At 47.7% G+C, this 24,648-nt stretch overlaps 1 protein-coding gene across 1 annotated transcript in view; it reads right to left on the bottom strand.

Moving 5' to 3' along the window:
* Positions 1 to 24,648, bottom strand: part of TANC1 (tetratricopeptide repeat, ankyrin repeat and coiled-coil containing 1) — a 221,335-nt gene that overhangs the window by 43,958 nt on the left and 152,729 nt on the right. Inside the window, exons 8-14 of the mRNA XM_037044651.1 lie at positions 16,711 to 16,974; positions 11,148 to 11,270; positions 10,101 to 10,382; positions 9,152 to 9,309; positions 6,813 to 7,044; positions 5,507 to 5,673; positions 3,353 to 3,960 (exon numbers count right to left, since the gene is read on the bottom strand). Of these exons, the coding sequence (XP_036900546.1) occupies positions 3,353 to 3,960; positions 5,507 to 5,673; positions 6,813 to 7,044; positions 9,152 to 9,309; positions 10,101 to 10,382; positions 11,148 to 11,270; positions 16,711 to 16,974 (1,834 nt within the window). The remainder of the gene's footprint in view (positions 1 to 3,352; positions 3,961 to 5,506; positions 5,674 to 6,812; positions 7,045 to 9,151; positions 9,310 to 10,100; positions 10,383 to 11,147; positions 11,271 to 16,710; positions 16,975 to 24,648) is intronic.

A 24,648-nucleotide genomic window follows, 5' to 3' on the forward strand; every position in this document is an offset into this window, starting at 1 on the left:
GGACAGACTACCCAGTTGTTCTTTTTAAACAAATAAAATGCAAAGAAAAAAACAAAAAGAAGGAGGAGGGAATCTATACGTTCAAAGGGACACAAGAAAATGAATTTTATGAACCTCGCCTGGACCCTGATGCCACACAGTGAAACAGTGTGAGGACTGGGGCCACGTGGGCACGGCCACATGGGTGGTGACCCTCACGAGCAGCATCGATATTCTGGGCACTAGAATGGCATTGTGGCTGGGGGCAAAAATCTGTTTCAGGTAAAATATCATGAACTCTATCATGTATTCAACGAAAAATAACAGATGGAGCAAATTTTCCAAGTATGAGTCGTGTTTAAAGTCTAGGTGATATGAATGAAGGCTCTGAGTAACTTCATTCTCTAACTTGGTGATTCTGCTCCCAGATTCAACCCTAAGGAACAATCAAACCCGGGAAGAAAAGAAGGCGGGGGTGGGGGGGGTGGGGTGAGCAGCAGGCCCTCTGAAGAGCTCCCCTCTGTAAGACCCACTGCAGCGCAGTGAGATGGTGTTGTCTTTTCACAGATAAGAAGATTAAGACTTGGAGAATTAAAATACTTTGTGCACAAAAATTACACAAGGGACTAAAGCAAACAGGATGCTAGTGTGGACCTCCCTTGAACTCTGCTGCTTTCCTATAAAGCCCCAAGACGCTCACAACAGGGTTTTGTGTGCAGCATGAACCAGAAACAACGTGAGACGCCCACAACACGGGCACCGTGAAGGACATTATCATTTGCCTCCGAGACCATGCGAAGCGACACTTTACTAAGATGTCCAAACAGCTTTCTAAATGGCCATGGTGTATTAAGCAAAACAAGTGAAGGGGGGATTTTAATATAGAAAAAATAATTTGGAAAATGTTTTAAATACAGGGAAAGTCAGAAATAAAAGGTGAAATGTCTTTGTCTCTGTATGGTGGATTCTTTTTCCTTTTTCTTCTCTGTAACTGGGAAAATTACCACCAATTGGTGTGGGAAGACACATGCTACCCATCTTTCCAGGCCCAATTCAAATGCTACTGTGCATGTGAAGCATTTCCCAGAAACGGTCTCCCCCAGCGGAGGCTTCTTGTTCTCCTCCCTAAAGGCTCATGAGCAGTCTGGCTCCCCCTGGCAGCCACAGTGCGCCTCGCCTGCCCTCCTGTGTGGGAAGTCCTCAAGGACAGGGCCCTCGTCCCAGGAACCTCTGTCACAGGACCCTGCACATGGAGGGCCATGTGAAAAAAAACTTTTGCTGAACTAAGTCTGGTAGCTTCTTTCCAATATTTGTTCTATATATTGTCTGTCTGCTGATTGAAGTTCAAGAACTAGACAGGTCTTGGGTAAATGCTGACTTGCACAGTTCCGAGAAGTACTGGGTTGATCAAAAAGTCTGTTACATTTTTCCCGTGCGATGGCTCTAATGGAGTTTACATCGTCTCTAACTTCACTCAAAACAATTGTTAGATTGTATTGTGACAGCTGTCATATCAGCGTGCATTTAAAAAAACATCACAATTGATGAATTTTTGTGCAGCCATCTTAATATTGAAGATGGAAGAAAATACATTGCATTTTCAGCATACTATATTATTTCAAGAAAGGTAAAAATGCAACCAATGCAAAAAAAATTGTGCAGCGTACGGAGAAAGTGCTGTGAGTGATCAAACATGTCAAAAGTGGTTTCTGAGGTTTCTTGGTACTACTGACATTTTTGCCAAGTAATTCTTGGCTGTGCGCTGTCTTACGCAGTAGAAGATGTTTAGCAGCACCCCTGGCCTCTACCCATTAGAAGCCAGTAGCAGGAGATAGCCAACACACTCAAAATATCTAATCAATAAACTTGTTGGCGAAAATAAAAAATGCCTTTTACAGAAAAAAACATAATGTACTTTTGGGCCAACCCAGTAACAACTCCTCTACACACCAGGTGCCTCAGCCTAGTCCTGGCCCTGCCCCTGGTGAGCCCCCGGGCCTGCTCATAGGGACACACCAGCACTCAGGAGTCCATGGGTAACAGCCCACGGGTCACCCCACTCTCAGCTCTGCCCGAAGCCGCATGGCCTTGGTGCCACCCGCCACCCAAGAGGGAGTGTAACTTAACTGCGCCACCCAACTACTTCTGCCTCAACCCCTGTAACAAGTCTACACCCGTTGTTGAAGTCTTTCAGCTTATTGTTACCTCTCTGCAAACTCAGTGATACCCTATCTTCCCAGAAAATGATGGGAATTTTCCCAAAAAATAACCTGCCTTCCCCAAGTATGTCATGACATAAAATTACCTAGTTATGGTCTGGCTCAATAACCTGGATGTCACCAGGTTTAAAAGATCCATTCCCAGCCCAGTGTCACCTGGAAAAACAATACTATCACAACACAAAATAGCAGCTAGACCTATTAGGTCAACATCATCAACACTCAACCACGAGTTCTTATTCTTTTCTGGACCCTAGCATCTTGTCAAATGCCACATCCAGCCCAAAAGGACAATTTGGCAGTTTGCCAGACCTGCTGCCGGAATCGGGAGCAATTCTGACTCACAGAGAACAGAAGCCATTCAAGACAGCAAAGATGCAGGCCAAGGCCGGGGCCAGGAGGAAGTGGTGTCACGAACATGCCCCAGTCTGAAAGGCCCTGCACCTCTGGAGCATCAGGCTGCACAGCTGGCGGGTTTACCACTGCCTCTGCCCCTGAGCGGCAGGGAGAACTGCGTCCTGGCCCCGTCCTGCTGCAAACCCTCAGTGGGACCTTCGAGGATGTAGCTACCCTACCACCGTCTCAGAAATGGGGCATCTGAGACCGGAACCTCAGTCCTCCCAACCCCAAATCCCAGGCTGTCACACTGAGCTAAACCACAAGTACAAAACGAGGTGATCAGGTGTGATCGGTGTGCTCCCCTCTGGGCCAGCAGCCACATCTGATCCCTGGGACAAGCTGTGTGCTCATGACGTGGCAGGTGGGGAGGGCTGCTGGGGGCCCAAGTCTGCAGACCCCCAGGGGAAGACAGTGGGCTGGGAACAGCTTCTAGAGAAGCCCACTGTTTCCTGGAGCTGATATACTCCTTCCCACCACAGATGGCTCCTGTGACAGGGGACAGGATGGCACAGAAGTAGCACCAAGGCATCACCCAGCTCCTCTCTTACCCAAATGTACTGAGGAGTCCTAAAGTTCTAGCAATTAGAGGGAGGAAGCCTTTGGTTGGTAGCAGAGAGAATTTTCCATTGCTCCTCCTGAATTTTTCATTCTGCGTCGCCTTCCCATTAAAAAAAAAAGTGAATCATGTTCAAAATTCCTTCCCCACGTGCACAACAGACCCCTACAAAGAGCTGACAGACCTCGTCCTGTCGTACCTGGGCTCGCACAGGAAGGCGGTGTTTTCGCCGTCCGCTCTCCAAACCAGCCACTCCCTGAAGGACGGGTGGCAGAACATGCGGGTTTTGTCCCGCCTCTTAATGAGGAAGCAGGACAGGGCTTCCATCCTCTGCTGAAAGTCTTCCCACCCCTGCTCCCCTTGAATGTGGCCAGCATTAATGGCCTGGAAGATCTGCTCGTCCGTCATGGGGTGGAGGGACGCGAGGGCCACGTTCAAAATTGGAAGCGCCCTCTCGAAGGCAGACTGGGTCATGAACTTCATGTTGCACTGCAGCAGGTAGAGCTCGGACAGAGACACAGGCACCACCTTGTAGCTGGCACTCTTGATGACCAAGTGTCCCCTCTGGAAGAGGTCCAAGGTGAGTTTGAGGTACAGGTAGGAGCCGAGGCTCCGCAGCACCAGGTGGCTGCTCACTTTCCCGATGAGGGCGGCGTCGGCCTTGCCGTGCAGGGAGATGTTGCTGAGGATGTCCTGGCTGCTGTGGACTCTGTGCTGGACGTAGGCGTGCAGGTCGCTGTGAATGTCCTTGTTGTCGGGAAAGTCATCCAAGGAAAGCTTAACAAACGGCAGGGCACTTACGATTTCCTGGGGGAAAAACACACACACCACAGTGTCACTCCACAGAGATTTCTTTTTTTTTTTTTTATGTCAGCTGCATTTCAAACCAGATTCACTAGTTTTCTTTCAAGGAGGATTTTTGTGGATTACAGGGACTCATTATTTAGTATTAAAACATGTAATAGGATAAGTTGAAGATAAAAAGCTTATGTGAAAGAAATCCTGATGCAAGATCCAATCAGTAAAGGCTTTTCCAAAGCCCTGATCCAAAGACTCAGAGCCAAGCGAGAGGGAAGGGCCCAACAACAATGCCACCTGGCAGGACCCGCAAAGGGGCAGTGAGGCCCGGAGGTGACCTGATACCCATAATCCTTACATTGTGCAACTGGTTATATAACGAAGACAAACACAACCATCACTGTACTCTGAGAACACAGCCAGACACGAAGATAAGAGGCATCCCTCTCAGTGCAGCTACCAGGGCAGTCGACCCGAACCAGGGGCCCGAAATGGCCTCAGGCTGTGCCTGACCCAGGTATAGCCCACTGTCAACTTCTTAAGTTGCTGCTTTTAAAAGTAGTAAACTTTTAAATTGAGGCAACACATGCAGAAGTGCACAAATATGAGTACACGGTGTCATTAATTTTCACAAAGTCACATCTCCCTGGTAGCCAGCAGCCTGAGAGCAAACACAAGCTTCCTGTCCTGGAGATAAGCACCGTCCTGACACTTAGCAGCAGAAATGAGTTTGGTGGGCTTACTGTGTTTTAACGTGTCACTATCATTTCTGAAGTATTGACGCCTATGTCCTCACTGAATGTAGTAACTGCAGCCCAGTCACTACAAACCTGCAACCCAGGCACATGCCCTGACTGGGAATCGAACTGGTGACCTTTCACTTCGTGGGACAATGCCCAACCAACCAACTGAGCCACAGTGGTCAGGGCCCAAATGCTACTTTTAAGTAAGTATCATAAAAGGACAAAAATTTAAGGTCTTTACTAAAAAGAACAAGGTAGAAGAAAGGTGTCAATGGCTGAGGTCCAATTTTAGGGTTCAAATGAGGGGAAGCATGAGGAAGAGAATTTTAAAAAATCAATCATCTCACTGAAAATGTTATCCCATGTTTAAGTTTTCCGAAAAAAATAGACCTCTAAGAATAGGTCTTAAAATCCCCTTCTTCATCCCTCCCTGTTTTCTTCATACAAAAAAAAGAAAAGAAAACAAAGTCCCACTGCAAACCCACACAAACTACTAGTAGGAATCAGTTCCAGTTCAAGAAGGCCTGTGAGCCGCACACCTCACACAGCCCCCAGCCTGAGTGACGGGGGGCCGGGGTTGGACCCCGCTCTTTTGGAAGCACAAGTGCAGGTCCGTGCTAACAGAACACTTACCTGACATCTGAAAAGGTCAGCATTTCACACATTTGGAGTTTTGTGCACTGATATTTCAAAGTCTTAGTATAGTTTTAAATTTAGCAGCTAAGTGGTTTATAAGTTTAAATTGTTAGTATTAATCACTGCAAAATTTGAGTATAAGGACTTGGAAAGAGATGTGAAAATTATTTTTTTACCTGAAAATTTGCTCTCACAGTCACAATCAACTTCAACCAGGCAGGAAATTTAGAGATAATCTTGGTAATAAATGAAGAAAGTGTATCTCCATAATCAGGTTTATGAAACTCAGCTTCATTCAAGCCGTCTATCAAAATAATGTATTCTTCCTCAGGAATTTTCTGCTCTAAAGGATAAAATATTTTTTTAATTAAGAAATTACGTATTTCTATAAGGTCACACCCCCCCCAGTGTATTTTAATGCATAAAGTGTCAGGAAAAGCTAAAAAAGGTCTGCATGTGGCAGAAAAAAATGGTTTACACAGAAGCATATTTTCTATTAAATGCATTATGGAAACTGGAGCACAGAGCCAAAGACAGAACCACTTCTCACAAAACAGTTTTCAGAAACATATTGCATCACACACACTTAGCAGAATCCCACCCGTGTATGACAGTTAGTGCGCCATAAACTCCTCTCTCTGGGCAAGTACAGTGAGGATAACATGTGGAGAGGAATTCTGGGAAAGACCTAGGCTCCCCGCCCTCACCAAGGAACACTCCTTTGGTGGATATCTGGGTGGGTGGGGGTGGGGGGATTGACCCAGCCTCCAGCCAGAGGCTCGTACAAGCCGGGGTGAGGGCTCTGCTGTAGAGACTCCTAGAACAAGGCTCTTTCCTACAAACCTAAACCTAGTTTCCTATTTATTCACACCAACTGTCTGCCCGGGAACTGAGGAGAAAGCATGACATCTGTTTCAATGCCCTCTCTGTAGCACCTTGTGGAAGAAGTGCTATGAAGGCAGATAAACTAGCTCAAAAGGTGAGGAGGAGGGAGGAAAAACCAAAGGGCCCGTAACAACACTAATACCCCCTGGCTTGTACACTATTCAAGGGCAACAAAATCAGACTTCCAGAAATGGCTTTAGGTTCAACTCGACTCAGCAGAGGTCCTGAAAAAACATGCCAGCAATGTTCCTAAACAACCAACGTATCCCTTTGCTATGTCGGAGGGCAGAATGTGCAGGCGAGTTTCTAGAGCACAAGTCATCTGCATGACCCGCAGCTGCAGATTAGCTACCTTGGAAATGTTCCACTGGCGAGTCAGTTCTCATACGAGGTGTTTCATTTAAAACCACGCCATTTGGGTGGGTCCTTGGAAAGATGGTTCGGAGAAAAGGGAGGAGAGACGCAGATTCACCCACACTTTCTCCCTGTGCCCATCTCACTTCCAGCCCAGGGCCCAGCTGACCCCCCTCCTCTGAGGACAGCCCTGGGGACTCGGAGCTACTGTTGAGCGGGTTCTAGGGGGCTGCTGGGAGGTACCGTTTCTCAGGTTTGTGAGTGGTTCCAGCACTCCCCTCTTGAAGGCAGCCACGGGGTCCTGCACGCACGATCTGAGGCTCAGCATGCTCTGTAGCTGGGGCTCCTGTATCAGCAGGTCCCTGTAGGCGGCCAGCTGGTGGGACCGGCAGAGCAGCGCCGCGATGCTGTGCACGAACTCGGGCACCAGGCACGTGTAGGTGTTGTCAGCCTGGCAGTAGTGGTAGGCCACAACCTGGGGGGGCAGACCAGCAGCGTCACCTCACGCTCTCCACACCGTTCCTTTCGTTCTCTCAGATAGGGACAAAATTCTAGTGTCTGCAAGGTAACAGAACATGTTGCTTCTCTTCCCCAAGATGGAGACATAATTTAGCTTGATTTAGTGATTCCTTCATTCAATTCACACAGTTTTGCCAAGACCTAAGCATCTTTTTACTGCAGCCTATCTTGACCAAATCTGTCTTGACCAGCATCAAGATCAGCACTAGTCAGTGGCTACAAAGGCCAGGCCGGGAGGTCACAGCTGCTTCCTCCCCGTGGCAGGAGGACCAGGCAGCCTGGCTGAAACCCTCAGCCCCTCCTCCGCACCCACCCTGCACGGACACCATGCAGAAGTTCAACAGCGACAACTGGAAAAGTCAAACCCAGAACTCAGCAAATCTGTGCCTGTGCTGCGCAGGGACAGCGAGGAGGAGGGAGCAAGAGGGTTCCTGCTTAAGCACGGAGAGGATGACGAGGACCCCCTCTGTTGGGACTGATAAGAAGCGGCATCAGGTTATTCGTTCGAGCCCCCGAGGAGAGTGGCAGATGCGAACTGTCAGGACTGAGCGGGACTCCGCAAGTAAGTGAAAAACCAAATGCTTTGCCCAACGAGGATGAACTAAGGAAGTACGAGGTAAGGGAGGTTTTTAGAAAAGGTCAAAACACACAGTGGAAAGTACTGACGCTTTGCAGCAACGTCTGAGTCTGCGCTTCTCAGCTCTACCACGCCCGCCCCACCCTGCCCGGCACACACATGGAAAAACCACTAGCTGTGGTTCACGGTTGAGGGCAGCAGACGCACAGGTTAGCCAGGGTGACCCAGGTTAGCAATGAAAGGTCTGTGGTTCGATAACAGGTCTGCAGACTCTTAAAAAGCAAGTGACAAGAGCAGATGCGGCCAATTTGGAATCTTCATGGGACTTCTGTTCTAGACTAAACTGATCGGCAGCGCTCAGGAAGGACGACTGCTCCTCCACGGCCCCTTGGACACCGGTTAGCAGGATCCCATGAGGACTCCAGGGCTTGAACAAACCACCGATGGAACAGCCTGGGCCACAGGCTAGCCAGCACCCAATGGTGCATCGTGAAATCAATTTGGAGCCAAACCCCTTTTTTCTAAAAAAATAAAGTGAATATTATAGGATGTAAAAATATGTATAGTCTTGCGATGCTTTTGCTTCAGTTGTGTGTGATCACGTGTGTGTGAGCACTAGGTCTTTGGTGTAAGATCTATTTCTTATGGTGGGTCATAAAGTGGTGTGGAAACTCAGGGTGGCAGGTGCTTCATCACCAGCTCTACATCCCTCACTGCAGGTCACCTGTTGGTGCACAGAGGACGGGTCCGGGTGTCGGGCTGCCCACGCCGGGGGAGCAGGAGCGAGGAGCAAGGACCTGGGGCAGAGCAGCACTCGTTGCAGTCCCCTGGGCCCACCTCCACCCAAGGAGCTTCCTTGCCAGGTGCCCCTCATTGCCAGATGCCCCTCACGCTTCACCCCCACTGGTTCTCCGGCTCCAGCACCTCACACCACTGCTGACAGGGAGACCCAGCAGCCCCCCGGGAGCGAGGCACGACAGACTTCACCCAGGAGGGTGGCTGGTGAACCCGCGGCAGAAGCCGAGCAGATGGAAAATTTCTGAGGCCCTTGATGAGCGTAAATTCTGGAAGTGGGAGCCAGCCAAGTCTCTTTTACAAGAAATCTGGAACAGAAAGACTCGAAGAACCAAGGACCTTGGGCACAGAGCGTGGGTGGAGGTGGCCCGGGGGTCATGTTCAAGGCTTTCGATCTCCTTCCTGCTCTCATGCCAACTTCAAGGGTGGATTTGTGGCAAGTGCAATACTACCCCCTGCTGACTGAGGAATTTTCAATCCATTATTTAAGATGAAGACAAGTCCATTGCCAATGTCTTAAGATATTTATTTTCAGTCATGCCTTTCATTTGCAGTACTCTATCACATTTTTATCAAAAGCTATACTTTTGCATTAAGCCACTGCCGTCTGTTGTGAGATCTCTTATACGATTCATTTTTCAGAAGCCACACTCTCTCTCTCGAAGTTCTCATATAACAGGAGCAACATTACCTTGGAAGCGAGGTATTTCACTGCATCCTCCCTTGGTCTTTGGTTTTCAGGAGTATCAGACCCCGACCCTGGGGGTGTTTTAGCCACATTGGTACCCCCTGCAGAAGTACTTGATGAAAGCAGTGGAGTGAACGGAGGATCCGGGGAGGAATCTGAAGCTGCAGAGGAAAGAGACCGATTCTGTTATTGACAGCATCACAGTGGGGTGTGCACAGCGGAGTGGTGGACGTGTTTCTTGAGCAGAGACAGAGAGCACTCCCACAGGTGAGGACTGAGCGCAGTGCCACGTGCACCGGTGCCCCCTCAGCCCCACCCAGGGGAGCACCAGCGCCCCCTCAGCCCATCTCCTACCCACCCAGCTGTCCTCCCTAGAGAACTGCTGTTTCTCATTTACTTTATTAAGCTATTTTTGGTTTTAAAACAATACCTGGCATGGCTCACTTGTTCCTGGTTCACTATGTTAGAGACACTTTCTTTTAATGTGTTTATTCTACATAAAATAAGCTATAAATCATCAATCTTTGGCAACTCCATTCCATTTCTAAGCTAGTCTTTATATTTTCAGTAAATCCAGTTTAGAAGACAAAGACTGCAGAGCATACAGTACAAAAGAATTCCGTACACACGCCTTCCGGCCTGTTCTGCCAGGAGCCTCCTGCTGCAGTTTTAGGACCAAAAAGTCCCCAGGGCACCTGATCAGGCCTCACTGCCCATCTCTGCTCCTACAGAGAGGGGGACCCGAGGGAGGGCTGGCTCACGCCAGGTCCTGCCGACACGGGCACTGGAGAGATGGACCCCGGAGCGGTGCTCCATCCCATGCCCACACACCTGAGACGGCAGCTGGGACAGCTTGAGGAAAACTGGGAACTTAGGTCAGTCCAAACAGCACCATCTCCCTCTACCCTGTGCTAACACGATGAGCCAGGCAAGCAGTTCACCTCGGACGTACTTTTGGGTGACGGGCTGGGGCTGTTGGAGGCGATCTGCCTCATGCGGCTGCCATGGCAGCTCAGCGCCACCAGCTTAGAAATGATGGCCGTCTTCCCGAAGCCCACGTTTCCCACAACCACCGCTCCTCTGTTTTCCGCCAGGTCTGCGTTCCTCAGGTTCTCCTCGATCTGGTGGAAGAGCCAATCCCGTCCCACGAACACAGAGTCCGTTGTTATGCTCGGCACCTCGAACAACAGGGGCTTCAACAAGATGTCTTGTGGCTTGTAGGGAGCAAATCGTGCTTAGGAAAAGAAAGAAGATCATTATTTTCAAAAAATGTCATAGTTTTATACACTAAAAAACTCAGTTTATCATTACATATATGTTATACCTGGTATAGCCTGTAGTTTTACCCCAAAAGGGATCTGTATTTCCAATCTAATCCTATTAATATTTCTGTGATACCTCATTCATTATACACCATTGGGGCTACAAAGTATCCTATTTTAAATGACTTTCTAGTCCTTTTATGTCTCTAAATTATTCCCATGAGTCAAAGCAGACACACAGAGAATTAGAGAAAGTGATTCCAAGGGCCGAACCACGTCTCGTCAGTTTACCTCCAACAGTATTTAAGACACATTTCTCCCACAACTGTCTGAGTAAAGGAAATGGGCTTCCCAGGAGACAGGGCCCCAGCCCTCATGGGGGGGGGGGTGCCTCTGCTGACCTGGCCACAGTGCACTGCGGGGAGATGTGTGAGGTGGCAACAAGGCAGATTCTTTATTGATTACCAAAAAAAGAGGGAGTGTTAAACTACTCCTCACTTCAAAATAACATGTTGCAGAATGATTTTTCAAATCCAGAAGCAAGTTAATCACACATTTTAAGAAGTCCAAATTGTGAAGGATGCCCCTCCCTCAGCACACCTTCGCGTAACTTTGTACACACACATCATTCACATCGTGTTTGAAAAGCAGTTGATTTAAATGCTGGTTATCACGGACTTTCAGCATTCGGTGAAGGAGCTCCTCACCCCCACGTGACCGGATGGAAGGACACATACCTTTAACCTCCTGCGCCCTGCCTCCAGCCGTATTGTGCCACGGTAATCGAATTGACGTTCGAAGAGGAGCATTTCTCTGCCCATCTAAATAACTCAAATCTTCCAATTTGGTTGAGCTGGTCGCTGTAATAGGAAACTGAAGTTTAGTTTTTTCAAAGTTCAGTTTAATATCATACCCAAGCTACTACAATTATAAATTCATTACTAAGCAATTCAGTTCAGGCATTCAACAAAGTGTATTTCAAGGTGATTTTAGTTTTGTTTACCCACCCAGGTTTATCTTCCCAGCAATGCTGTTAACCAAAAGGTGGTAAAGAGGCAAGTACTGTTCATTCTTAAATGAAAGCATGTCGATATGGGTGCTAACAGTCTCCACAATCCCTGGAGATAGACAAACTTCACCATAAATTTTTATGAAGAAATGCAACAATCAAGTGTCACCCAGAAAAGCTCCAGTAGTCACTGCCAACACACAGCATGGTACTGCTGCCGTCTGCAGCCCCCCCCCCCCCCCCCCCCCCCCCCCCCCCCGTGAACCTGCCGCTGGGGCCACAGCGCCAGCCTTGCTCGTTAAGTGAGCAGCTTCCGCACTTACGCCTCCACAGCGCTCACAGCCCTCACAGTCAGCTCTTGGCTGTGTAAGGAGCCATGTGAACTTCACTGGAAATAAACATAGTCCTAAGCTTCAAATATTTGTGTGTGTGTATGTATACATGTAACATAATATTCCATACTTATACACTTTTAAAAATTCTAAAAATAAGTAATTACATTTACCTCTGATCAAATCAGTAAGATTTATAGCACATAGATTCCTTTTTAAAAAGGATATAGGGTCTATTTTAACATAGACATGGTTGATTATAAAAATAACTAATGCAAAATAATTTTACTAATTCTCGGCAAATCTTAGAAGCGAATATACAGTGTGCTTTTGTCTTTAAAAAAAAACTCCTCTTAATTACAAACACATCCTTGGTCATGATCAGAGAACTCTGAATGAAGTTAATTTAATGTGGTTTGTGGGTTAAGGGGCCCAATGTAAAGTACTGCTGCTCTTAGACACACGGTGACCTCCCAGGATAATAAAATTCAGATGTCATCCAAGGGCAAATGAGGAGGAAGAGGGAGTTACATTCCAAGGCTAACTAAGACTTCTAAGTGCTGGAGAAATCAACAGTGGGACCAAGCCTCAAGGGACAGAAGTCAGGTTGGGCCATCTGTGTGCTGAAGACCCCTTGGCTCTGACCCAGCACCCAGCCACCTACTGGCCCCACCCACCTGACCTGGGCTCTTCCTATTTTCCTTCTCATGGCCACAGTCCTTTCCTTCATTCCGTGAGCACCACCCCTCCCCTTCATTAGACAAGCACCTGGGTGTCCCCATGGCCAGACTCTGTGACAGTGTTTCCCCTCTCTGCATCTCCAAAGGGCAATCGACTGTGTGCCCCGCTCGCCTTCCCAGTCTGTGCAGAAACGCCGGCACCTTAACTTTACAGCAGCACACACGTAGGCTTCTGTATCCTCTCAGTGCATACCCGCACCACACCCTTTACACGCTGTGTGCACATTCACACCAGTACTGCATGCACTTGGAAAGAGTGCACTAATTCCTTACGCAGGACTTCCGAACGGGCCTACGCTACGGGACGCCGACTGCAGCCTCTGGCTTCTCTGCAAGTCCTTCATGACCAGGTTGTGTGGGCCACCAGGACCACACCCATCACCCTGGCTTCCCGAAATAACACACATTGAAGCATATTTGGGGCTCCTGCCTAGGACTCTGACTCGGGCCTCTGACTCGGGCCTCTGCAACTGCCCCTCTTCTCAGTATGCCTCACCACGAATACCCCCATGTCCGAGGCTGAGGTAGAAGAGACAACCCACAGTGTCACCTAGAAGCCAGTTCATGTGTGTCTGACCTGCTGCTTCTGTGCAAGAGAACACAAAGATGCTTGCAACCTCAAAAGGGTTTCCCATCTCCCACCTCCTTCGGACCTCTTAAAGCATGACATTCAGTTTATAATTTTGTGACAACCACAAGGATTAAGAATCTGAGACTATAAAGGGCTAAGTTATTCCAAAGAAGAGATTCCCCAAAACGCCGTGTTTGACACATGCCGGGAATGGGCATGTGTCAAACACGTGCCCATTCAAATGCCTGTTTTCAGATTTCCGATCCCCACAATTTCAAAGTATGCAACAAAGTATGCAAGCTCCAAAGTATGCAACAAGTGGTCCCAGCAACTGCACACTTAAATATGAGTAATCTGCACTGTGGTGGACCACAGCTCAGCAGGGCTGCAGGCCACCAGCTGCGGGTTGCTGCTGCTGCCTTCTAAGGTGTTGTCAAAGCCACCGAGAGAGAGAGACTGGTGGGTAGCAGCAGGGAAGCTCTGGGTGCCCAGCTCTGCACCCAGGTGTCCCCACCTCGCAGAGCTGGTGTGGAGACCCCATGCTGCCTTCTCATGCATGCCTACAGTAGGTTCTCAGAGACCACCAACACAAGAATCAGACCCATTTCTGGCATTTAACACTAAATGCTTCCAAAACCCTAAACAGTATGCAGAGCTGAGAAAAGTCAGAGGTATAGCAATAATTTCTGCAATAAACTTATTGAGAACATATCTACAATCAAATTAATTACACACTTATTGCACACACATAGTGTCCAAAATCTGGGTGAGAAGTATATTGGAGTATGTTCAAGAAAGGCTTTGGGGAGGAATGGAGGGAGGTGGGAGGGGTGGGGGGGGGGGAGGCACAGGGAGACTCCTCTGAGCCAAGCAAAGAGAATCAGCTGCTGAAGCATCACGGACTAACCTACAAAAAGTAGATGCCATTAAGTCCAGGCAATTACCCATTAGAATTTTGAGAAAACCAGCTAGTAATTATGTTTGTTGGTTTCCTGGAAAACAAAACAGTGCTCTGTGATCCACTTAGCAAGTATTTCAAGAGGAAGAATAAAGTACTCAAAAATAATAGAACCTAATTTACCCAACTTCTAAATGATGTAAGACAGCATTTTAAAGGGTTCTGATTATTTCTTAAAGGAAGGCACAGGTGTCCGTGCGGGACATTCTGGTGTGACGGGCAATACCGGCCCTGCAGCAGCATTCCCGACCAATCCCACTGCCCACTCCTTCACAAAGACCTCTGTACAGCCGATCTCCAAACCTAGCCAACTTATTTTTACAATCCTGGGCATAAAAATGTCACTGCACTAAATGGTTTGCAGGGAAGAGACAACCACAGTTCTCCGTAACAGGCCTGATGACAATAGCAGCCGGCAACCCCAGGAACCCGCTTCCGCACCCTCGCTGCCCAGCAGGACGGGGTCCCTGAGGCCAGCATCAGTGTGAACAGAGGCCTTTACCTGCCAGCCCATCCTCTGCACACACCGCATTCGATCATTCCATGTTTCCCAGCAAACGGACATCTACTTGTGTGTCCATGGGTCTCATGTGCAGATACTTCCGAGAGAGTACAGTGTATGGTCCCTTACATAACACCGTATTCCTCCTCACACCACAGGTCGCTGCTGCCTCGTTTCTGGCAGTCTGCCTCCAAACCACCACACAAACAGTGCTGCATACGGTACGGACAACCCGAGTCTTTTATTCTTTTCAGCAGTGCGTGAAAAATCTTGCCCTTCCCTCCTAACTGAGGTTCAGCTTTAGGGGTAGGCAGATGGGCAATGAAAAATCTACCAGATTTCCAGCTTGCCAACAGATACTACGATATAAGGGACTTGCCTGCTTCCTTTCAAGATATGCTTTCCGTTTATAAAGTGTGCAACACAGAAGAAGTGAGCAAACCCATTAGGCCAGGCAGTCACTGCTCATAGCCAGAGACGAAGCCCTTCCAGGTGCACGGGAGGTCCTGCTGAAGCCACACGTAGAAGTTAAGGAAGAAACACAGGGGGAACCAGCACACCCCGCTCTCCAATCACCGCGGACGCCTGGAAACGCTCAGCTCACACCCACGTCACGTCACACGGCAGGAGACCACATGAAAGAACATCACGCAGAAAACGTCGCCCGAAATGGGGCACTTTTAACACCGTTGAATTAATTTATTAATGTGTTTCCTAATTTTAAAATAGCTTCAGGAAACTGAATACAAGTTTGCTATTCTGTTGAAGTCAAATAGCTATCCAGTTCTGGGATAATATGAATGAAGCTTCCGTCAGTAACCAGGTAAATATGGTCTACAGTGCCCTGGGAGCCCCGTGCAGCGCCGTAGGCAGGGCAGGGCAGGGCAGGGGGGAAGGACACAAAGGCTCCCGGAGGGACCATCACTTGGCACACACAGAGCTCGCCAGGACTTCTCCCCGGCAGACGTGCCAAACCCCTTCTCTGGAACCAGGCCATTTGATTTCCTTTGAAGCAAATTAGAGTTGTGTCTCAGAACTTTTCCATTAGGGCAGTTTATTTATCAGCTCCTTCAGAGTTCCATTGTTTAAACAAATAAACAAAAAAACCCCTAACAGCAGCCAGAGTGACCTGCCACATCTCAAAGAAGCAGTATAAATCACAGAAAAATCCACTGATGTAGGAAGAGAGAACCAGGGTCTGTGCGTTAGTGGAGGAGCAATTTTAAGCACTGCACTGGTGACAAAGAATGATCGAAACAAGGCCTGGCTGGGTAGCTTAGTTGGTTAGAGCATCATCCCGATATGCTAGGGTTGTGGGTTCAATCTCCAGTCAGGGCACAAACAAGAAGGAAACAATGAATCCGTGGAACAACCAATCCATGTTTCTCTCTCTCTCTCGCTCTAAAATCAGTAAGTAAATTTCTTTAACAAAATGACCCAATAAGTTCCTCTTCTATGCATATTCCTCGTTTAAGTTCAACCCCAGGGAACTGAGTTTAGAAACTCAGGACGTAAAAGCAGGCATGACAGATGCAGAGCCCCTTGTCCTACCCACCCCCAACCACTCTCCTTGCTGGACAAACCACCCACCGGCCAGTCATCTGGCAACAGGCACCACTTCCGTCTCCTCCCCTAGGTCTGGCTGCCCCACCGTGCCTGCTTCCAGTTGCTCGACTTCGAGCTCTCACTGCTGCTGCTTATGTATCCACTGTGAGACCCCTTCTGACAGAATTATACGGAAACTGGACCTCCCATCTTTGTGACAGGCATCAGGGACAAAAACCAAGTTTGGAAGTTGGAGTAGATACCCTGTGAGCTGATACTAACAAGCTCACTCAAAAGCATGATTCCTGTCCACCAAGATGTAATACAAAGTCATGAATTTACTCAGGCTTCCAATGACAAAAACAAGGACAGAATTTTCAGTACTTTCTTCCATCATAGACAAAGGGCCATACAGTCTGATTATCAGATGTAAGGAATCCCAGTGCAGAAGGATCACTTAAAGACCACTCGGTGCAGCTTCATCATGTTTACACAAGGGTAAATTGAGGTCTAGAAACGGTCAGGGCCTGACCCATGATCACAATACTGGCTTGTGTCTGCATCAGATTCCCAAGTGTAAGGAGTGACCATGGGGCACCTTGAACCCAGTAATATAACCTTCCAAGGAGAAGTGTGGCCTTACCTGCAACTGAGTTGGGCCGTGGCATTATTAACGAGCTGGAGCTCTGAGAATAAGGGACCGGACCATCTCCAGCTGAGGCTTCAGCTTTGGGCAGCGTGCTCTCCGCCGGCCCAGGGGGCTCCTCTTCTGCCACGGGGGAGCAGTTATCTGCCCTGCGATCATGGAGCACTCCCTTCTGCACCCCTAACCTTAGGCTTCCATCCTTATTCCACTCCAAACTGGAGCCACTCCGGTCATCGTTTTCGGATGAACTTGTAATTGTGGCTGAAATGAGAGACCAAAATACTTTGAAGGAAGCCAGGCATAACTGGGGCTGTTGAAAGCTAACACACGCTCACAGACACACACACACTGCCCTTCCGACGATCAAAAGTTTTCCAGTCCACACAGATTTTTATCAAAGTAAGTTTCATACGATGTATTTTGGTAAATTAGAAGAATGTTGTTTATCCAGGGAAATAAACTGCTAAATTATCCTACAGGGGAGGAAAAGAACTCTAATAAGACGACAATGAAAAAAGCTAAGAGTATCTGAGCGTTAACCGTATATCTGCGGAATTTGGAGATGACGTTGCCTCTCTTTTTAACGCAGATGAATTGCTCACAAAAGAATGTGTATCTCATTAAATTCCTCTGAACTTTTAAACAATTTTTTTAAATTAACAACATTTGTGTGTGGGAGGCAGGAGTGGGGACGCCCCGAGGTTAATGCAGACAAGATGCAGAAGAAAAATCTGTAAAAATGAAAATACGATTATAGAGTCAAGCCGAGAATTTGGTCTTTCGAATTAAACTTTGGAACATCTGTTCACGACAATCCAGAGAGGCTGGCTTGAATCTGTCCCCACAGCGGCACAGAACAGAAAGCCTCCGTGTCAACAGTGCAAGGAAAACACAAGCATGTGCAGGGACGCATGACTGCAGAATTAAAAGATAACCTCTGAGAAAGAAAACCAGTACAGGAGGCCCTCTAGAGAGAAAAGGAGGAATATGATGAAGAAAAGCAGTGAGTGACACAGTGTGGGGCACAGGAGGTTTATAGCTGTTCGTACAGTAAATAATGCAATAATTACGTAATAAGTGTTGCAAGAATAAACCCTGTGATTCAAGTACTCACAACTGTGAACCTACTTTTGCTCCACTCTGTGCTCACTCTATGCAGCTTCCATAAACGGACACTTCCAATTCTGAGCCACATGGTGCTTGTAAGCACCGTTCACCAAGGACACTGGCTTGTGTCCTTGAGAACAAGGACCATGATCTCTGATCGCTCTGTGTCCCGTTTGGATCCCAGCAGCCTTGGCCCTTCGCTGCTGGGCTTAAATAGGGCTGCATGGGGTCAGAGTGCATTCAGAACCCAGCTGCCTGCATTAAGCGGTTTCACCCACACACCAGGAGGACTCAGACTTTTACCAGAAGGCTGGTGAACTCACTCCAAACAGAGTCTGTTATCTAGGATCAAAAGGTCCAAAGGGATTTTATTTATTTTTACAACACTCTTTAAGGTTTAGAAGTAAAGACAAAACAATTTCCCTGCCATGACTCCGGGGCACTCTGCCCCAACTCCAAAACTGCCTTTGCTCTTGCTGCCCCAGGCTGGACATACTACCCCGAGCTCCCCTTTCTGCTTAAACACCTGCTCAGCTGAAACCTCCCTCTTCAGAGTATCTGCTACCAGGATCTCTTTTTCTGAAGCTCAGTGTCTGGCACATACTAAGTGCTCACTAAATGTTTGCTTATTCAATGAATGAGCAAATGAACAAACTTCTATTTCAGCTGTGGTCAGAGGCACCACATTTAATCTCATTGCTCTTGGTTCAAGATTGTTGGTGTTATGTCTCTCTAACCGAAGTGTAAATTTATTTGTGATAAGACCCATCAGAGCTTTTGGGCATGCCATTATTCTCAGCATTTTGAAGTACTCTATCAGGAGTACTAATACTCACCTCCCCAAATGTCTGAAATCAATCACAGCCTTCACTGTGTGTGTGTTTTTTTAATGGATCATTCACAGGAGCATAAATATAGCAAGTATGACTCTTTTGATCCTAAAAATGCCGCTGCTGGTGGAAAGAGCAGCAGCTGACATTTACTAAAGGCTACTATACGTCAGGGGCAGTGCTTAGCGCTTCACGGGCATACTCTAGTTTACTCGTGAGACTGTTGCTTATTAATGGTAATTATTAATTATAACCCCGTTAATAAGATGTGTATATTTTACAAACCTTCATTTATAAGTCCAGTGTTTGGGACTCAGGATGCTTTTCCCACAGACATGGTATAATTAGTTAGGTTCCCAGGCCACCCCAGTAGCTACAGACTGGGGTGGAGGCGATTGGTTTGGTTTGATAGTTGTGTCTGTTTTATATTGGGGCACATATCCTTAGAGTGAAAAATAAAGTCAAGGTGACATTTTTCCTCTTTTTAAAAAAAGATTTATTTATTTATCTTTTAGAGGGGAAGGGAAGGAGAAAAGGAGAGAAATATCAGTGTATGGTTGCCTCTCATGAGTCTCCTGCCGGGAACTGGCCTGCAACCCAGACATGTGCCCTGACTGGGAATCGAACAGCGATCGTGTGCCTCGCAGGCCCACGCTCAATCCACTGAGCCACACCAGCCAGGGCATTTTTCCTCTTTTATTTCCCTAAGTGTCACGCACTTCAGAATCAAACCTCCAAGGACCTGAGTTCCAACTCAGACCTCAAGCAGGGAGAACACGGACATGGGGCTTCCCTACCCCCAGTACAAGTGACAGCACCAGAAACAGGACTTTTGGGTCCCAGGAAGCAGCTGGGGACAGCGGGGACAGCGGGGACAGCAGGGGCAGCCAGGTCGGGCTCCTGGACTGAGGAACAAGCTGAGGTCCAGTTCTCCCTGCACAGCCATGGTGCCCAGGTCCTGACGAGTGACACACTCAGGGCCCAGCGGTGAGCACAAGGAAAGTGGGTGGGAGAGAGGCCCAGGCGCCGAAACAGCAGCTGAGGTGGGAAGTCCCAGGTGGAGCTGCCACTTCAAACGCAGCATATTGTGAGTCGATGATGTGTTTGTAAGCAGAAGACTCTCCCGCTGCCCACATGAAGTTCATCTGGGAGACAGGGTTCCCCATCCCCACTCACCAGGGTCCTGAGAGATGAGAAGCCAGAAGCTCTGAGGCCACAGGCCCAGCCACAAAGACCCTCTGCTGCGATTGCCCACTTCACAAGATTCCCCCCGGGATCCAACACCAGACCCACCCACCTGGCTCGAAGCCCAGGCAGTGCACTTTCATCTCTGCTCGGACACGATTGAGCCCTGAGGCAGATCCAATGGGCCAGATAAAGGCCCAACCTGTCCAGTTTCCCTGCGTGACCTCAGCAACACACCAAGTCGGGCAGCTCCACCATCGCCAGGGGAAAAAAGCAGTTTCTTACAGCAATTGACAAGCTACTGAAAAATATCCGTGTTTCTTCCAGGCTAGCAGAAATCCAAACTCCTAATTACATTAACCTAGTCACCTTCAACTTAAAACACACACACCCCATTTTCACTATGATGATTTGTTTTTTAGAACTATAAAAAATAAGTGCCATTTGAACTTTTCTGGAGGATGGATAATCTTTAAAGTTCCCTAACAACTCAAAAATTCTAACACTTTATTCCTCCAATGTCAGCTTTTCTCAATTACGACTTGCTACCGTCACTCACGCCGGGTCTCAGACGGTCTCCTGACTCATGAGGTTCTGTGAGCGAGCGGGGTCTCAGGCCTCACGTGTTACCAAGCAATGCGGTTATGTGCCGCTCACAGTGTGGTAGTGACGTAGGTTGGGTACTGCTCACTGATTCGCCTGTGCTACTTCTGACTCTCTGCCTAGCCTGAAATTCTTTTTAACCACACACACTGTGTTATCTTCTTCTCTGTAGTAACAGCACAGGGCTACAATATTTCCAAAAGTTTTTTTTCAAGCTATATTAGGACATATACATGACCCCACAACCATGAGAAGGGGCAGGGAATCACCAACCCTACCTTATGGGTACAGAAAGACTCCACACACATGGAGAAACTGATCTCTCTCACACACACACACACGTACACAGTTAAGTTCTTTTGACTGTACATGTAGTGTGTTTTGAAACTCCCTTTGCCATGCACAGTGCTCAACGTGTAAAAGTTGTTCTGTAATTACTTGTGGCTAAGAAACATTTTGCACTTCATGATGTCTACCTTGTTAAAAACAGGGGCCCCTGGAGTCAGCCAGAGGCTCAGAGCAGCCAGCAGGAGGGGTAGCTGGGCAGTGCGGGGAGCAGACAGATCCACTCAGTCATCAAATATTTTGCTACGTAAGCCTCTGCAATAAAACTATATTCTTTCTCCTTCCCAATTTTCCTTCACCCCCTCTCTGCCTTTTGAAGGTTCTTTCTGCGTTGAATGTACGCTTTATACAGAATCAGGGAAAGTAATCCGTTTCAGTCCAGGGCCCGGCAAGTACTTTGATGGGATATAAATCAAGTTACAGGCTTTAAAGAACACAAAAAAGAAAATTAAACCAACGATGCCATTAGTCCAGAATTGTTTAGAAACTAAGGGTCATGGATAGCAAATGTAAACCCTGCAGAGAGCGGAATTCCTCCGCAGCCGCGGAGAGGACAAGCGGCGAAACATGCAAGGGGCTTGGGTTCACACCTTGGCCTCTTCTCCTCTGAGGACCCCGGGTGTGGGCAGGTCCTGAGGGTCTGTCCCTCCGGGCCCAGGACAGGTACATGTTTTTGTCTTTACCTTACAAACACCATGTTACATATTTGATTGTGTGTCTCTCTGTATATAGACCACCAGGAAACTTAAGAATAAAACATTCTTCCTGCGTGTGAGCACAATGAATAAAATCTTATGAGCCTGACTCCTGACTTCATCTTTTCTCTCACTCCTATTTCCTTTCCCCAACTCATACCTCCACTGAAAAAGAAGAATCTTGTTTTACGAAATGTCTATTTATTAGCATTGTAAATGCATCGGAGGGAGACTGAGTATAAATAAAGAGTATCCGTAGGAAATAACGAGTGGCTAAATGAATATTATAATGCTGTTTACTATGCATGGGCTCTGCCCCAAACCCTTCTCTCAGCTCAACTCACTTCATACTCCTGCGAGAGCCCGGTGGGCGGGAAGGCCCCTGCCGCCCCCGCCCTGCTGTGCTCCCAGTGGCACTCCACACTGCTCTGACCACGCCACAGTGTTAGCAGGAAATTTTGAGACTACACCCCCAATACATGGATTTATAAATTACATATATGTACTACTCTGATTATCATGCACACCCCACACAATGAAAGAAAAAAATGGAAGTTGAAATATTCTTCAAGGACTCCATAACTGTCCCGCATTTTCTATTTTCAAAGTCAGGACTCTGAAGAAAGCCCTTTGTCCTTCCCAGGATTGTGGAGAAAATCAGATACGAGGGCCTAAGTGAAGGGCCTCATACGTCATCAGGACTCAAGAATGTTCTCCTCCCCACTCAACTGGAAAAAAAAAGTAGCACTGAAAAAAAACCACGTAAACTTCTATATTGAACTTAATAGCAGACAGGCAGAGTTTAAAAGTTAAAACACTGAACCAGTGAATTAAAGACCAGACAAGAAAGAAATATAGTGGTCGCTTAGAAGAGTGAGAAGAGCGAAGAAGTAAATAAAAAAGGAAAACAAAGCTACTGCAGACACAACCTGCTTTGACTGGACCGAATAAAGATCACCAACAACCTTTGAAAGGGAAAGCAGAGAAATCATAAACAAGTGGGAAAAGATCAGAGACAAGTCAAGGAAGCAATCTGTGACCACCTGGGTCCTCTTTACCCAACCTTTTGCTCCTTTCCACATCGAATTTAGGATCTCCCCTGGGGAACAAAGGGGGGAAATGGCATAAATAAAATCAGCCTGCGTGAAACCTGACCAGAAATGCCGGCCTGTGCTTTGTCCTCGGCCCCTCCCACAGGCTGAGAAACCACGCAGGGAACCGAGTCTCACCTGGAGGAACCGCTCTCTCCCTCCCTCTGCAGAGCAAGGGAAGGGCTCCAGTGTCAGCTCCTGAGCTAACTCGCCCTTCCCTGGAAGGCTACAGGGAAAGTGGCCCAAGTTACCTTTGGCTCCAGAGAACTTTCTGGCTTCTTCTGCAACGTGTCACTGACAACAGCTTAGCTCCCCTGGCCAGCCTGTGCAATGCACTGCAGAGCCCCACTCCCTTCTGGCCTTGCCCTGTGTTTGGCTTGTGACAGACAGATCTCTGTACCAAATCTCAGGCTCAGTTCTCACTGTGTTGCGCAAGGCGTGCTCTGCTATGACATGCAGCAAGGCCAGGGACCTGAGCCATGCATTCAGAGCCGCATTCTTCAGGCTTCTGATTGTGGAAACACCTAAAGGATCAGCTGGAGCTGGGCGGTGGGGAAGGGAGGACACACCCGCCTCGCTCAGCCACTGGGCCCTAATTCAGCCTGGCACAGCAGGTACTAGTCTGCAGAGAAAAGCGTCTGGATTTGAACATAAATTTTTTAGTGACCACGCACAGTGCCATGTTTAAAGCTTCCCATAACCTGTACACCGAAAGCATAGACAGTGGAGCTTCTAACATAGTCCACAGGCACCCCAAAGTCCTGGAATCTTCTATAAGAGGGCACAAGGCACTATGAGTGGTTGGCATCGTTATGCACCTACAACATGTACCTTCTATCAGAGAGGTCAACCATGGCCGTGTTTTAACCCTTTCCAGCAACCGACAGCTTGCTCAGACCCTCCAGAGGACAACAGACTACCCTTTGGTCCCGCAGGTGGACAGGTTTTGAAATAGATACTGTGGCGTATCTTCATTGTCTCTTATTCCAGTACTGGGAAAACTCGCTCCTGGTGCACAGGAGGTGCCAATAAAGGCTTGCTACATGGACAGAACCACCAACTGGAATGAAGCGCAGCAGGCGCTTTGCTGACTAGAATCGTCACCAAGGATTTCTTTGCCCTATTAAATGTACTACAGAATCATGTATGTAAAGGCAATTTTCCTCCTTCACCTAAGAGATTTTAAAAAAGTGTCTATAATTAAGGATGATTTTTTAAATTGCAGGCAATATAGTAAAATGAATATTAACACTGATCTGAAACAGTAAATAGTTATTACCAAATCAGTTCCAAAGCATTTTAATTTAGCAGCAAGCAGGGCAATACCGGTGGCAACAAAGCAGCATTAGCATAAAATCAAAAGGGCTGGATTTACCAGTTAAAACTGAAAACGCAGTACAATTAATTTCTCTTTGCATGCCGCTCTCTGCATGTGCCATCTGTCCGGGACACAAAGTCCAGGAAATAAAAGATCTAAAGCTTCCTCTGGAATCACTTTCATTTTATAAGCTTAGGAGAGTGTGTGTATAAGAGACACAGGAAGATACATGGCAGCCCATGATAACTTTTTTTTCAATATCCTGAGCAAACAGACAAATATCCAACACTAGTAAGTACCAGGAGGATAATAATTCTAGTGGCCTCTATTTCATTTTATGTCCCTTTCACAGGAGAAACATCTCTGTGAAGGTATCCCCCACCTAAACTCATAGGTGCTTCCAGGTGAGAAGAACAAAGCGAATAAACACAAGCCCCCTCCCCCAAAGAAAGGGAACAGGCAGCAGAAGAAGCCAACCTCTTGCTTTACCCTTTCCAAATCCTGAACACGTCATCATCCTGAAAGCTACCTTGCTGGGTAGGATGCTGTGGCACAGGTGTTGGGGAGTCTGGCAGGTGAACAGCACACGGCTGGGTGCAGGAGACAGGCCTAGTGGGAGAGAGGGGACCACTGTCCCTTGCAACCCCTCCCCCTCCCTTCCTGGACCTGTACTGACCCCCTTCTCAAAGGGAAGCACATCCAGCACACTACAAAAGCCATCTGGGGACTGTAAGTGTCAGCAGGTATAAGATGATCATAGA

The sequence above is a fragment of the Sturnira hondurensis genome, unplaced genomic scaffold, assembly GCF_014824575.4.
Source record: "Sturnira hondurensis isolate 20B ecotype Veracruz unplaced genomic scaffold, ASM1482457v3 Scaffold0004136, whole genome shotgun sequence".
In the NCBI taxonomy this organism is placed as follows: domain Eukaryota; kingdom Metazoa; phylum Chordata; class Mammalia; order Chiroptera; family Phyllostomidae; genus Sturnira; species Sturnira hondurensis.